The 15,525-nt window shown below is 42.4% G+C and overlaps 1 protein-coding gene across 1 annotated transcript in view; it reads right to left on the bottom strand.

The window, feature by feature from the left end:
- Nucleotides 1-15,525, bottom strand: part of cobl (cordon-bleu WH2 repeat protein) — a gene marked incomplete at its 3' end in the record, with an annotated part of 79,770 nt that overhangs the window by 57,395 nt on the left and 6,850 nt on the right. Inside the window, exons 2-3 of the mRNA XM_080004873.1 lie at nucleotides 5,346-5,540; nucleotides 935-1,145 (exon numbers count right to left, since the gene is read on the bottom strand). Of these exons, the coding sequence (XP_079860999.1) occupies nucleotides 935-1,145; nucleotides 5,346-5,540 (406 nt within the window). The remainder of the gene's footprint in view (nucleotides 1-934; nucleotides 1,146-5,345; nucleotides 5,541-15,525) is intronic.

Raw genomic sequence — 15,525 nt, 5'->3', positions numbered from 1 at the left:
AAAGAGAAAGAGAGAGAGAGAGAGAGAGAAATAGAATGATAGAGGAATCAGTAATAAAGGGTAAAGACAAATATTGCAAGGGATAAAGCACAGACCGAGTGAAAGAAAATAATAAAAAGAGAGGGAGAGAGACAAATTAGCAAAAGATGCCAGAAAGGAGGGACAACTGTTTCACAGTTATTGTGAGGGTAATAGAATAGCATTTGGGCATTTGACTCGACTCTGTGCCAGCTAGCTCATTAACAAATGTCATGCCATGGTAACGGACACAGGCCTTATTTCTACAGCAGTTCACACACACACACGCGCGAGCGCGCACACACACACACACACACACACACACACACACACACACACACACACACACACACAATGGAAAAGGCTGGCGTCAAGCAGCTCCTACCTTTGTATGGGCCCTTAGTGGTTTCTCTGGCCGTGCTTTCTGCCAGCCGACAGCAGTGAAACACATAGGGGGGTATTACATAGGAGTAAAATGGTGTTGCAGGCAAAAGTTATGGTGGATGCAAGCAGGGAACGTGCAGAGCAATTTGAGGTATTAAGCACCATGAGCAGCAAGACTTTCCTATGAATGCTCAAAGCATGTTCCAACAGACAAACGACTGTAACAGCAAACAAACTGTAACAGCAAACTTAGACGGACATAGGCTTTGGGAATCCACACCACACTACTCCGCGTTTGCATCAAATCCCCAAAGACTAACGTGTCACCATTTAAAGCTGCCACGTTTCTTTACGTCGAGAGCTCGAAAAGTTAAAAAATAAATAAATAAAATAAAATAAAGCAATTGCTAGACGTCCACACACAAACAAACACAGACATACTCACACATAACAATATTAAATTCTTACCGAGAACATGCACATGAACAAAAAGAGCAAAATAAAAATAAAAATGAACAGCTCCCAGACTCACCTCTGGCACTTTGGGCGCCGGCCTGCGCAGCACTTTGTCCTCCCAGACCTTCTCCCTGATGATGACACGCTCCACATCCAGGGAGCCCAGCGGCGCATTGGGCTTGAAGCCCAGCTGGTGGCCCTCGGGGGAAAGCAGCTCCAGGGTGTGCATGGCCGGGTTCAGGTGGTGGCGACTGCACAGCTCCACCAGCAGGTCCATCAGCGCCTTACTGGAGACAGAGAATGGGGCGGAGGCTGCTAATTGGTACAGGCACTGGGTTAAAAGGCTGCCTCCACTAGTTTGATGGACTTGTTAGCTTTTCTATGGAACTCCCATGGTAACTGCCACAGAATGTAAGCAGCAGATTAAGTTAAAACGGTACCCAGCAAAAAGTGAGTAATCTGATCTCATCCAATCGTGTCTTTTTTCTGCCTCTTTGTCCTGCAACTGAGTAACTATTTATCTCCTACATACGTATATCTAGGAGTCAGAAATCTGTACAGTATAAAACCTCCATGCACCTTAAAACTTCCGTTATGTTTATTTTCGCTCTCCGTCACTGACAATTGCCAGTAGTGTTGGTGAGAATCTGCTTAACGCTGCTAATGCGTGACGTTAAAATTGTAATTGCCCGCATTATTTTCCATTCGGGGGAAAATGAGGTGAAAAGCAGAAAGCCAAGTAGGCTGGCTGCTTGATTTACATATGTTTATGGTACGATGCCAAACGCTAGATTGTCTGGCATTCTTTGTTAGGTTTCCTAACATATCAAAGTTTTGCTGGGATGTCTGTTTTTGTTCACTGTGACAAAAGCAGCAATAAAGGACTAGGAGAAACAAAGCAAAGAAAGATGCCACATCAAACCACAGAAAGATAGATAAGCCCTCATAAAATATCCCCTTTAAAGCAGTCCATCAGCACACCGAGGAAAGACAGTACAGTATATTATAGGAGAGCAAAGAGGATTTAGGGGGAAAACATGAGTAAGTAGCCTAACACCTAGTAGTCACAACACAATGAAGTAAGGAGGGATCCGATGTCCATTATCTCATGGTTCCAATTACGGGAGGGATTGGGGGGGTTCTGACCCCCCTAATTAAGACTTGGACCCCCAAAAAGAGGTAAAAAGAACAGGTCGGGGGGATCGAAACATTTATATATCCTTCTTACCTGTAATGGCAAACATTACAACATATTTCCCATAATCATGCCTGGAAGAATCCTGTAATATGATTTCAGACATCCTTAAAGAGGGCCATACCATTTCGCTGAGCGATCAGAGTGATCTTTTTTCTCCAAACAAAGCAATTAAAACTTTGTCTTTATTGTAGATTTATTTATTTTCCTCTGTTTTCTTATTAAATGAAACAAAACAAGCTCCGTGCGTAACTGTCCATCATGGGCACACGTTCTCAGTCTCAGCCCCCACCAGAGAAAAAAAGTTGACCCCCCCCAATTGTCATTGTATAATTCACATGCCGAATCCATTCATACAACAAATGACTTGGGTCCACTAGTTCTGCTTTCTGTATACTTGTGTGTTTGTGTGTGAGTGTGAAGTGAGAGCAATACTGATGGGCAGCAGACAGTGCTGTAGACCTTTAGTGCTATCTGTCAATCATAAGATAAAGAAACCCATGGACAGCCTGCAATGCTTCCTGGGAACGGCCAGATCATATGACAGTGAGAGGGGCAGAGAGAGAAAGAGAGAGGGAGAGAGAGAGAGAGAGAGCGTCACAAAGGGCACTGCTGACGATCACTGAAACATGGACCAAGTCCATATAATGCCCATGCAGGTCCTTCATATATATACGTATATATATATATATATATATATATATATATATATATATATATATATATATATATATATATATATAATATATATATATGTGACAAAAGCAGCAATAAAGGACTAGGAGAAACAAAGCAAAGAAAGATGCCACATCAAACCACAGAAAGATAGATAAGCCCTCATAAAATATCCCCTTTAAAGCAGTCCGAGGTACCGAGGTACCACCAAGCAGTCCGAGGTACCACTGTATGTACATATATATAGAAATATATATATATATGTACATACGAGGTATATATATATATATATATATATATATATATATGTACATACAGTGGTACCTCGACTTACGACTGCATCTACTTTACGACTAATCCAAGATACAAGTAGCGATAAGTCGCAAAAATTTGTATCGACTTGCAACCGACTGCTCCAAAATACGACCATGGAAATTTGCAGTTGGCGCATCGGCGGCCAGTCAGCAGTCAGTCAGCAGTCAGTTAGCAGTCAGTCAGCAGTCAGTCAGCAGTCATTCAGCAGTCAGTCAGCAGTCAGCCAGCAGTCAGTCAGCGGGCGACCTACATCATGTGTGCACGTAGTTCGTGGCTTATCGATATTGTTTTCATATTTACTGTGTTGGTGCTGTGTATTTTGTTTATTTTCACCCTTCATGATGACTCCTCAGAAGAAGGATGATGGGAAAAAGAAAAAGGCAATGATTTTACGCAGGACATTACGCAGACTTTTTACTACAGTGCTTGCTGGGTAAAATCCGTTTAATGTCCGATCCAACTGATTCGGACATTTGCGTTCACACATACAGTACAGCTGCTCCGGGTAATGTCCAGATAATTTCAGGGTTGCAGTGCGTGTGTGAAAACAGCTTTGGTTATACAGTTTTCCGATTCCCTCATTTTCTATGTACAGTGTTTACATTGCACTTTCTCTTCAATTTACTTTGCTGTTCACTTACCTCCATATTTTCAAATTCTATCTACTCCTAATTTCTTCAAAAATGTTCTTGTTTTTGTAAATATTTCTTAAATTTGTATATTTTATTTTACTTTACACTTTCACTTGCTTAGCTTGTTTTGCTACAGATATTGCCGCACTATTGACTATTGTCACTATAAACACGCATTTTAATGCATGTATATTGTCACAATTGTTGCTTGCAGTAACGTTATACACAATATATCACAATAAATTAGATTTGCAGATAGAACGGGGTGGGGGGGATAGTTTGTTACCGTGAAAATCTCGCATGGTGGCAAATATCATGATATTCTATATCATCGAATATCGGCCCAAGCCGTGGTTAAACGTTGCTTTTCACCAGGGAAAGAAAAATATTCACACTGTCACAGCAGTATTGTCCACTTGTCCAGGTGTTACATTCCACATTTGTAGTTGATTCAGACAACACACTTCATAAGAATACGAACACATAAAGTCACAACTACGACAGGGAAAACATCACAGTCATCTTTTTTACATGCAGTACATTAACACTTCGAAAATTTATACAAATAATATTACAATAATATTATAATAAATCCAAAACAGCTCTGAGCAGAGCAGAGAGGACGGGAGGGAGAGAGCGCCTCTGCCCCCAAGGGATCCATTTCAGAACACGGTAAACTGCACTTACACCGTTTCAATGCTTGGATTTTTCCAAGCGGATAAGAAAAATAATCGTTGATTAATCATCAGTCAGCCCAAGCCTAGTGCACATAGGTGCATAAAATTTATTTAGATCATGTTTACAAATAAATTAATTTTTCAGTGGCAAGGTTATTTTATTTTATTTTTTATATATCTTGGTTTATAAAATATAATATAACATATGTAGCGGACAGAGCCAGGACTGTCTCCCCTAGAATCCCTTCCCCAGAGATTCACAGGAGGGGGTATCACTGAGATCACAGGATCTCCAACACTTTTCTGGTTGGGGGCTTGAAGTTTTCTTTACTTGCGCTTTGTGTGCAGTTAAACCTGGTTGAGCTGTAATTTTTATATATAAAAAAATAAATTGTCAAAGTGTGATGCATCAAAGTCTGGTGCTGATAGCATCTGAGTTGCTCCCGGCACCACTGAGAGCCTAATACGACTTTCTTCTTCCACACGACTATTTAGCCTAACAGAAATAAGCAAAGGTCGGTACGCTTTTGATGACCGTGACATGCGTTACTTGGCACACACTGGTGCAATTCCTCATCCCTTTTGCCCAGTGTTTATGCTAAAGAGCATAAAATAGTCTACTTTGGGGGTGATGAAGTCCCCCTTGCCAAGGTTAGAGTGCCAGCTAACCTAGATTGCGCTGGCGCTGACAGTGGCACCCTTGTTGTTCTGGTTCCCTGATTTTCTGCTCCAGAGGAGAGAAGCTCATTAAGGGCGCAAAAAAGAAAAGAAAATACAGACACAGATTCGTCTCTCAGGCGCCCACTCACCAGGTCAACCCTGGCAGGGTGACCGCAGGAATGGGCCCCAAAATAACACCCCAAAAAGCAGTTTGTCGATTGCACAATAAATGAAAATGGGTTTGAGATACTATATGTGGGATATAAAATATCATGTGAATATATACAGTATGTATTATATGTATTTAACATCTCTCTCTTTCTCTCTGCTCACCTGCCATCCACGGTGATGTTAGTCCGCTGTCCCTGCGGCAGGGTGAGCTGCACGTCCGCGGAGGGTCTCAGAAGGTTCTCCTTGGCGTCCGAGCACCCCGTCCCGCCCCCGTCGGGCACAGCGTTTCTGAAGATGCGTCGCGGGGCGGGCTCGGGGACCTGAGGTGGAGGGGGAGCCCGGGCCTTCATTCTTCTCCTGGGAGGCAGGGGATAAGGTATTCTTAATAAGGGTAAAGAGAGCTTGGTCTTTCTGTGAAGTGAATAGGGATGTCACGATTCCGATTCAAAACTGGAAATCGATCTAAACGAGTGTTCGGTTTTGAACTTCGAAATCACACGCAGGTTCGCGATTCTTCCCGTAATTTTGAGGGAATTGTCCGACATGGTCGCCATATTGGGGTGGTCAGGATGTGCCGGTAAACAAATGCAGTCTGCCCTGGACGGTATGCGCTGCAGGAGTTTTGCTTTCTCACTTGCTTCAAAATGGCATGAGTTAACTGAAATATTAAATTTGTGTATGAAACTGAGTTTGTTCTGTGAAATATTTGTGTAATGCAGTCAGATGGTACACTGAAACATTGATAGCAATTCTCATTATGTATAAAATGTCAAAAAAAGAGACATTGATTAAATTTATACATGGCTGTAGCCTGATTGGGAAGTATTATTGTCAGGAAGTATTCAGCAGCAGCTTGAACATGTGTCTTGGCTGCACTTTTTCTGCGATAAGAGCATGATGACACTAAGCGCATCCAATGTGAAGATCATTGACAAAGCCTTCCACCCTCATAACTCAGAAAACAGGCCTTATCTTATCTCAATCTCTGTGTAAAGCTGAATTAAAACTCTTGACATACGGGTAATAAATCGTTGAGTAAATAAATGATCAAACTGATCGACCGCACAATGACTTCTGAGGCCCTTTCATAGTTCCCCTGACTAAAAAGGAAAAGAGGCAAGCTCAGGATTCTGTTATTAAATCCCCAAGCTGAGAGGACACTGTTCTTCCAAGACTGAAGCTAAAGTTGTCACCCATGGACATTAGAGTGGCTTTAAAAAGGCCTTCTCTTTGACATGGAGAACCGCAAGGCAAAGAGAGTCCTTGTACTCTATATATGTTTATAACTGTCACGGATATCAACGACTGGCCACCTCTGCTGCCATCTGTGTACCTGGCTTCAGCTGGACAAACTCTCTACTTTGCCCGACACACAGACTTCACATAAACACCCACCTTCAGCAAGACTCTTGCTCACTATCCCGGCTTCGATAATAATAACGAAAAGAATAAAATAATATCCAACTCACGTCAAAAACAGTCCTGGCTGAGATGAAGTGCTCCCCAATAAGTCTACAGTGTTATTGGCGTGTTTATAGATCCCTTTTCCGGGGATGTGGGCACACTTGCCGTGCGCATCTGTATTCTGGAAATTCCCTCGTCCCCTGTGTAGTCCGATATTGTTTGAATCGGTGTCAGTCAGAGCACTTTCTGCAGAGTGTAGAGGAGAGCGAGCGAGCGGGGACGGGAGGGAGGGAGGAATGTTCGTGAACATACCAGAGTGAGCGGACTCTAACCTGGCCACAGTTAACCATTAACAAGGACCGGCCGGATATCTACTGTCCTCACCTACGTGGTTGACCCGGTGTCACCCGCCCGTTATGCAATGGGAGAAAGTGATATGTAGCGGCTCTAAGGGATTCTGACGCTGCAAAGAAAAAAACTTCCTTTCTCCTCGCTTCCCATCAGAACACAACAAACATTTCCACACAACGTGATCGTGAATTGCTTTGTTCATTTGAAGTTGTTGACACCCTTCACCGCTACCTCCGTGGTCTGAAAGGTTGAAAATGTCTCTCTCCCTTTCCTTTGGGGAAAATTCTTCAAGTGGTTCTTACGTTTTTCTTTGACGTCATTCTCTTTACCTTACCGTGTCAATTTAGTGTTGTCTCTCCCTCTCTCTATCATTCTGCCTCCCTCCCTCTCTCACACACATACACAGATATACAAAGAGTTCTTTTGGAAAAGGCCAGTCTCCCACAGAGTCTGAGAGAGAGGGTGAGAGTAAACAGTGCAAAGAGTGCGAGAGTGTGAGAAGGAGAGCGACAGTGAGAGGGAGAGAAAGAGAGAGAGAGGAAGAAAGAGAGAAGCAGGAAACTCAGTTTCTCTCCTGGCACTAGGGAGGGCAGCAAGATCTGAGCTTCTGCAGTGACTGGGTTACAAATGGGATCACACACACGCACACACACACACGCACGCACGCGCGGTTACAAACGGACCTTTCAGAACCACGCTGTTCTTTCCAGTTGACTGGGGTAACCAGTAACCAGGAGATATGATGTCCGTTCACAACGCTCTATGACGACCATTAGCTATCCTAGAGGAAGCTCTGTGCTGATTTGGGCAACCGATCGCAAACTATAGTTTCTCAGGTGGACCTAATTCCTTTTAGTGCAAAAAGAAGAGAATCATCATAGAGGGATCCAGCTCATAAAACACTAAATTTATCCAGATATTGAAGCAAAACAAAGAGGTGTGTTTTAAGCCCATGATTATCATTGTCTCGATGTAGGGTTGGATGAAATGCACACAAACAGGATGGCGCTGAGGCAGAGTTGCGATAGCAAGTAAGCAGTCAGTAAAGCAGTCAGACAGACAGACAGGCAAAGGGTCGGGTGAACTGTCATTGTGCCTGCGTGCATAATGATTGATAAGATGTTAAGAAGATTAGAAATTTGGTGCCCCCGCCACACATCACCAAATTCACCGCATCTCACCAAATATGTTCTAAACCTTTGTTTCGTGTCGGTTTGAGGGGCCGTTACTGCTGTTACTGTGACAAACAAACAGCGCTAGAAACCAGCGAGAGCGGTTCTGATTAAATTTTGCAGAGGTGGCAAATCATGGCAGTGATGCTGGGCGCACTGTGTCTGTAATCTAAATCCACCGTGGAGCTGGTGATAGTCACAGCACTGCTGGTAATTACTGGTTGGAGATTACACACGCATGCAAATACAAACAGTGCGGCAGATGGACCGACTAAAGCAGCCGGCACGTCGGACTAACAGGCAGACAGATGGCCTGGCAGGCAGGTAGACACTAAGGCTACAGACAGGTACACCGAGAGGAAAACATTGTGAGGATGGCTGCCCTTAATAAGAGATTAGTCTGTGAGTAAGCATGCACACATGTTTTCTTTCGATTGTCTGTGTCATGTACCTCCAATCTCAGGTTCAAAAATGCCATTACATCCAATTTAATCAAATACATTTCGCTAATACTCACAACTAATATGGGTACGATTAGGGGGACGATGGCTGTACCTTCTAAGGCAGTGGTTTTCAACATGGGGTCCTCCACGCAGTTCCAGGGGAGTTCCCAGCAAATTGATTATTAGCTAAACCTCACCATTGTCTCCCTTACCATAATATAGGCAGGTATGGAAATTTGGACTAAATCATATCTAACAATAAAAAGTCTTCATGAGATTGGAGTTCCAGAGACTAAATGTTATCAAATGGGGTCCGTGGCCTAATGCGTATTAAAGTCAGGTTCCTTGATATGAAAAAAGGTTAGAATCACTGCTCTACAGTACGCTCATTGTACCCTTGACAAGGGTACTTGTTTGTATTTTTTTACCTCTGGTACAACTTTGGCCTTTACAGGGCACTGTTGCCTTTTGTATCCCATAAAGGTATGATGCTGTACTGTATTTTCTGAGAGTGAAGACATTGTAAAATTAGAATTAATAAGTTCAACCAAAATTACAGCAGACAAGGGATAATCATAGTAATCATAGGCTTTCATTTTCCTCGTCACTGTGGCAACACATAAATCAGCATCCAGTCATTGGATCGTTTCAAAAGTCAAGACGCATCTCACTGTTGCTGCAGCTTTCCCCCAACTGTGAAGAGAAACAATGACCGACTGTAAGACCGCGTCCACCCCAGCCGTGGCAACGCAATCTGAAACGTTCCTACCCTGAAAGGCCTTATGAAAATAATGGAATATGTTAGTTGTGTTTTCTGGAGTGCGCTCCTTTCAAGGGAAGGGGAACTGAGCTAGACGAGGAGTCAGGGAGTTTAGGGGAGTGGTGGAAATGTGTTGTAAAGCAGCAGCTATTTCTGCAGTGTTCCAGTGACGCTGGTACCCTGACAATGACTGATCCTTCAATGCTGAAAAGCAAACTGAATATATAAAGCTACCAGGAGAATGGTGAATTCACACTACTTTCTTCACTCGCTTTTGAAATATGATGTGATGTATGTGTGTAATATGATAAAACGGGACTTGTGCACAGGGAAGTGAATCGACGTGTCACAGTTAAGTTACTTAAAACCTTTATATAAACCTTAATAAAGGGTGTGATTTGCATTTGGCAGCTAAAAGTAATAGGACCTGAAAGATGTAGAATGAAATGTATGAAATAAATAATACTGGGTCTTTTAACAACGCATTAGGATATAACTTCACATTTTGTAATAAATAGGACCCTTATTAAGTAATAACCAGCCCCATTTTGTAATAACATTGTGAACACAAGACGTTATAAGTTGTGCCACATTTTATAATAACCTATTACATACATCTTATGTACTGTATAGTGGGAGTTATGACAAAGTGACATTTTATCAAATACTAAAGTGTGACATAAATGAAGATACGTGTTGTTTCATATGTTGAGTTATCACATATTGATCATAAAAAAGAGGCCCATTGAGACTCGACCATGGAGAGATACACTGTTAGGGCTGGATAAAACAAAAGCAATACTCCGAAGCAATTAAATTCTATTGTTATTCCAATTCCGTCTTAATACAAGGGGTATTAAGATGGAATTCCACTGCACCAAAAGACACCCCCTTACATCTGGCATTTGTCATTGGTGGGAAAGGTTACACCCGGGTTTCAGCCCCAGGACAAATAACCATGCAGTAGTCATGGGTATTTATCAGCTCTGATCGGCTCTGATGGAAACATGATACCCAGGTCGACACGCAAATTTTCGCCCCTTTACCGGCGCGATGTGACGCACACTGACATTCCAGACGTTGGCGTGTAAATAAACAGGAATATCCGTGTATCATTAGATCATGTCATATCCGATTTTGGATCGAAAATGAAAATCAGGAGTTAATTACTTTTTTTCCCACATGGGGGACCATGAAATGTTCTGAGTGCCGGTGCGGCTCCGTGGGGACCACAGCGGAGAACCCTCACGCTCCCCGCCGGGCTCCAAGCCACTCCAGCACCGCCCAAAGGTGAGCTCTGAAGCAGAGGAGCGTCTCTGCTCCCTGCCGCCGAAGAACAGGCATTGGGCGCTGCCGGTGCAACCATTAATACTCCATGCTGCTTCTACTGTAGCGTTGGGTCCTTCACGAATGAACTGATTCTTTTTAACGGCTTTTTTGTAGGAACGAAGAGAACCGCGTCTGGCTGGGTGATGAGACTTTTTTTTTGGCCAAGTTCTACAGTTTTATGTCGTTGCTGTCTCCTCTCCTGTTTTTTTTCACACTCTAACCATGACACGGCCATTTTCCTAAAGGCAAGATAAGGTTAGCAGGATACAGATTCTATTATTCGTTTGCAGACTCAAAGACCAGACAGACGACCCAGTAACGACGGAGGTTAGAGAGAGAGGAAGCGCCAGTGTTGTCTGTTCTGGGCTACTGTAGAAACATGGTGGTGCAACATGGCAGCCTCCATGGAAGGGACCCACTCCCTAAGTAGATATAAAGGGCTCAATCTAGGGTGACAAAAACACAACGATTCTTATTTTCATGGGATTATTTTATTGTTATTTTATTTTTTTGTCATTATACACTAGTTAAAACATGCTTATGAAAATTGTATCAGTAAATTGTACACACTGCACCTTTACGTCAGTAAAACAAGTGTCAGAGAGACTATCAGTCAGAAAATACAGGCAGCCAGCCAGTCACTATACAAGCAGCAGTAAGAGCAGCTGAGGACACCTGTCAGAGTCTTTTCAGCAAGAGACAAAAGGGCCAACTGAGACAATGGTCCACTATCTGCTAATGAAGGCTGCTCACTGGGAACAGAGCGGCTGGATTGTCCCACAGCGCTGACCTGACCGACATACATTCACCGTGACACACTTATTTCATTCAGTGGACATGTAAACAACGGATTTCAAACAACAAAAGTCATGAACTATTAAATGGTCTAAACACCGTAGACGGTGACGATCGTTGGGATTATTCACCATACGGTACTTAGAAATGGAGTGATCAATAATGTACTGCAACTTTTCTTACGTACTGTAGGAATTGGCACCTGTCACGTTTGACTGTTAAAAAGCACTGATTTTACGATGTATATTATGAATAAAATACTATCAACAATGTATTATATAACATTATATATTATATTTATATATTTTACAACGTATCTTATATTCTGTTCTACATTTCATAACTACATTGTAGCTTCTAGGGCAGTTTATGACTTGTTTTAATTTTGAATGTATATATATATATATTTGTGAATTAAATGTATATACTACTACTTCATGTTCCAAAGTGAGCTGCTGCAATGGTTGCATTTCCACTACGGGAAATGAATAAAGTACTATCGTTTCTTATCTTATCTTATCTTATAATTACAGTATTTATAGAGGAGAATAGATCAGAAGGGCGCTCTGATACCTTCTTAATTCAGTCATACTGCTAATTCAAGATTATTTGTCACATACATACACATACGGTCGTACATATATGCAGTGAAATGTCATGACACCCGGTGATTACGCACAAGCTCTATAAGCTAGATTCTGGGTTCTATAATTATATAATAGGATTAATTGTCTGTGTTGTATTAAATATACATCTAAATCCTCCTAAATGAAACTTTACCATAACTTAATTGAGAACAAAAGGGAGCTTCATTCATAAACATGAAGCATAAGACCAAAGTAAATAAAATGACCAACACATGCGCATGCATCGCCTGTCAGAACCAAAGCCACGCTGTGCTTTCCCCCCCCATTGTGCCTGAATAGCAAACATCCTGGTCCGTCAGCAACTGTACACACACACGCACACGCACACACACACACACACACACACACACACACACACACACACACACACACACACACACACACACAGACACACACACACACACACACACACACACACACACACACACAGCTGCCACCAGCAGCAGCTACCTAGCTAACATGCCTCTTGGGTGTCATCGCTCCCCCATGGCAACGTAGAATTACCAAATTTGACTGTGGAAGAGCATCTACAATTATTTAGTAACGGCTAGAGATTTTAACACTTTGGCCTTACGCACCCCTGGGGTTAAATATTATGCAACTGTGTGTGTGTGTGTGTGTGTGTGTGTGTGTGTGTGTGTGTGTGTGTGCGTGTGTGTGTGTGGGCAGGGGATTGCAGAGAGCCATTCAAGGGCATTTCTTTTGGGTTGCTAGGAAAGCGGCCTCCTTAATTCCGCATACGCCCTGACGCTCATATTACCACTCAGCCATAAGAGGTTCAAACCTCCACCCTGCTCCTCACTGCTGTCACTTTGACCCACTGCACAGATACAGGTTTGACCAAAAATACTTAAATATTATATAACTGCAGTGAGAATGGCTTTGTTTTGTATCTCAGCTACATGCACAGCACATTTTCACAACTCCCTCAATTTCTTCACTTTCATGAAACGACCTGATGTTAGAGTCTAAACTGTGTTAAATAGGAATCAGGCGGAATCAGACGGATGTCTGTTGGGGAACTGTTTCACAGTTATTGCCAGGGTAATAGAATAGCATTTGGGCATTTGATTTGACTCGCCAGCTAGCTCTTCAACAAATGTCATGCCATGGTAACGGACACAGGCCTTATGTCTGCAGCAGTTCACACACACACACACACACACACACACACACACACGCACACACACACACACACACACACACACCACACCACACCCATCTTGACACACACACAATCCATGCTTGGAATACTCTGGATTAAACTCTGCTCAGATGCAGTAAAGCCCACAGAAAGTTTTCCATGGGGTGGTCTGGTTAAGGGCTGCAGCACCTAAAAAAAAAAATATATATATATATATATATATATATATACATACACACACACAGTATAAAGCTGGGTGGGCAATAAAATAATATTGTACTTTTTTGTGAAGCAAATAACATGATAACATTGGTAACATTGATGATTTTCAGAAGTTCTTGGAAGACTTCTTCTGGAAGTTTCACTGGGAAACTGGGCACCACTAACCCAAATAGCATACCGTCATTACATTAGCATTAGCATTCAAGCTCTATTTCTAAAATACTACTCTCAAAACTTGAAAACATTTAGTTAAAAAAAACAATGTGTGTATTCCCCTTTATTAATCTCCCTGGATCCATGACATCAACAGTATAAAGAGCAGAGATGGCCAACAGAGTGTACATCTCCTGCCATCCCAGCAGACATTTAGTCATCAGATCATGTGATAAACTGCTGACCAGTGACACAGAGATAGCTGTTACAGTCCCGGGGTTGGGTTTCCCAAAATAAAAGTACAAAGGAAAAACAGAAATCACCAAGTACAACCAATGCTGAGACTAGAATAGGGTATCGGTATTTCAGAATACCACAAAAAAAAATGGCATTCCAAGAGCCAATTTTTAAAACAAATGCATGCCCTTCGCCAAGAAAGATTCATTTTGTGCCAATAACATTCTATGTTCCAATGACCCCAACTAGCAGACACTCGCTATCAGACACTTAAGCAAGTGCTGTTTTACTGTGGATCAGTACAGCTGTGAAGTGCTGAAGATATGCAAACTTGCGCTGGTATAATTGCTTTCATACAACAAGGCTATTTATCGCGTCGACTGTAATTTCAGACAACAGAACTGTCTCATATTTGGCTCCAACCACAACAGACAGTTCTTGTTCTTCACAGGACTCCATCAATACATAAGCAGTTTCGTGACAGCAAATTTTAGGAACAGGGAATAGGAATTTGTACGTTAAAAATGGCATCGGCTCCATCACCAGTCATCACTCCTCCTTTAATACAAAGCATCCCTAACTTGGCTGAAGTTTTAAATACACTACAGACCCACTTTTTGTTTCCCATGTCTATTAGCCTTGACACACTGAGCTGCGAGGCAGATTGATCCTCAGCTGTCCAAACAGGGTTCAGAGTGTGGCAGTTCTGCCTACCACACGCCACCCAAGGGCGTGGGTCATAGGGTCAAGACCCTCCGGCACAGAGACACAGAAAAGAATGGGTTGTAGACACCAGTTTATTGTAGAGAGGAGGCTAGGTGGAATTAGCCAGGAGCAGATAGAACATGTCATGACAGAGCTCCTATCCTGAGTGTGTGTGAGGATGGGGGTTTTAACCTGATGCTCGTTAGCCCAACCAACGAGCAACAGGTATGCAGGTATCCCCACACCACACCGAGAAACAACAAAAAAACTTTTTTGGTATAATATCAACTTTGTGACAATAACTAAGTCTATAAAATCTATAAGATATCTCATCTGAGGTCAGAACTGCTGAATCCATTTAAGTCCCAGAAGATGGAAATTCCAGAAGCACAAAGTAAAAAAGGCAATTGTAGCTCAAGCACCCATGGGTGTGTGTTGGGTGTGTGTTGGGGGTGGGTGGCAAGGTGTGATTAGAAGAATCGGGGAAGGGATGATTAAAGGATAGAAGAGGAGAGAAGGAAGAAGAGAGGAGTGCTTAAGTGAGACTCAAAGGAACAAGGTACAAAGGAAAGCGGAGGCTGGAGAATGAGAACAAAGTAAGGTGGAGGAGAAGAATGAAGGATGGTCGAGTCTAAGGGTGGGTGGAGGGGGATGGGGAGAGGCAGCCTAACAACCGGAAATAACAATTAGTGGGTTTCTATTCCCCAAGTTACTCCGTCAATTAGAGAGTTCCTGCAGGAAAACGCCAGTGGAAAAACGGTTACTGAATCAGACAAAGCAAATCAAGGCAACCACTGTATCAAGTGACTTATTTTGCATGCCCAATGTTGAGAACGAAGATTGCAATGGTTTAGATGAAAATAAAGGCACATAGTGTATGTATATATACACAGCTTAATTAATAAGCAGAAATGGAAAATGTACACCCAAAAAAAACCCAATACATTAACTCTCCAAGAAAATTTTTGTTTCCTTAGGAT

Source organism: Zeus faber (assembly GCF_960531495.2).
Source record: "Zeus faber genome assembly, chromosome: 8".
NCBI lineage: Eukaryota > Metazoa > Chordata > Actinopteri > Zeiformes > Zeidae > Zeus > Zeus faber.
This window is presented reverse-complemented; position numbering and strand designations above follow the sequence as displayed.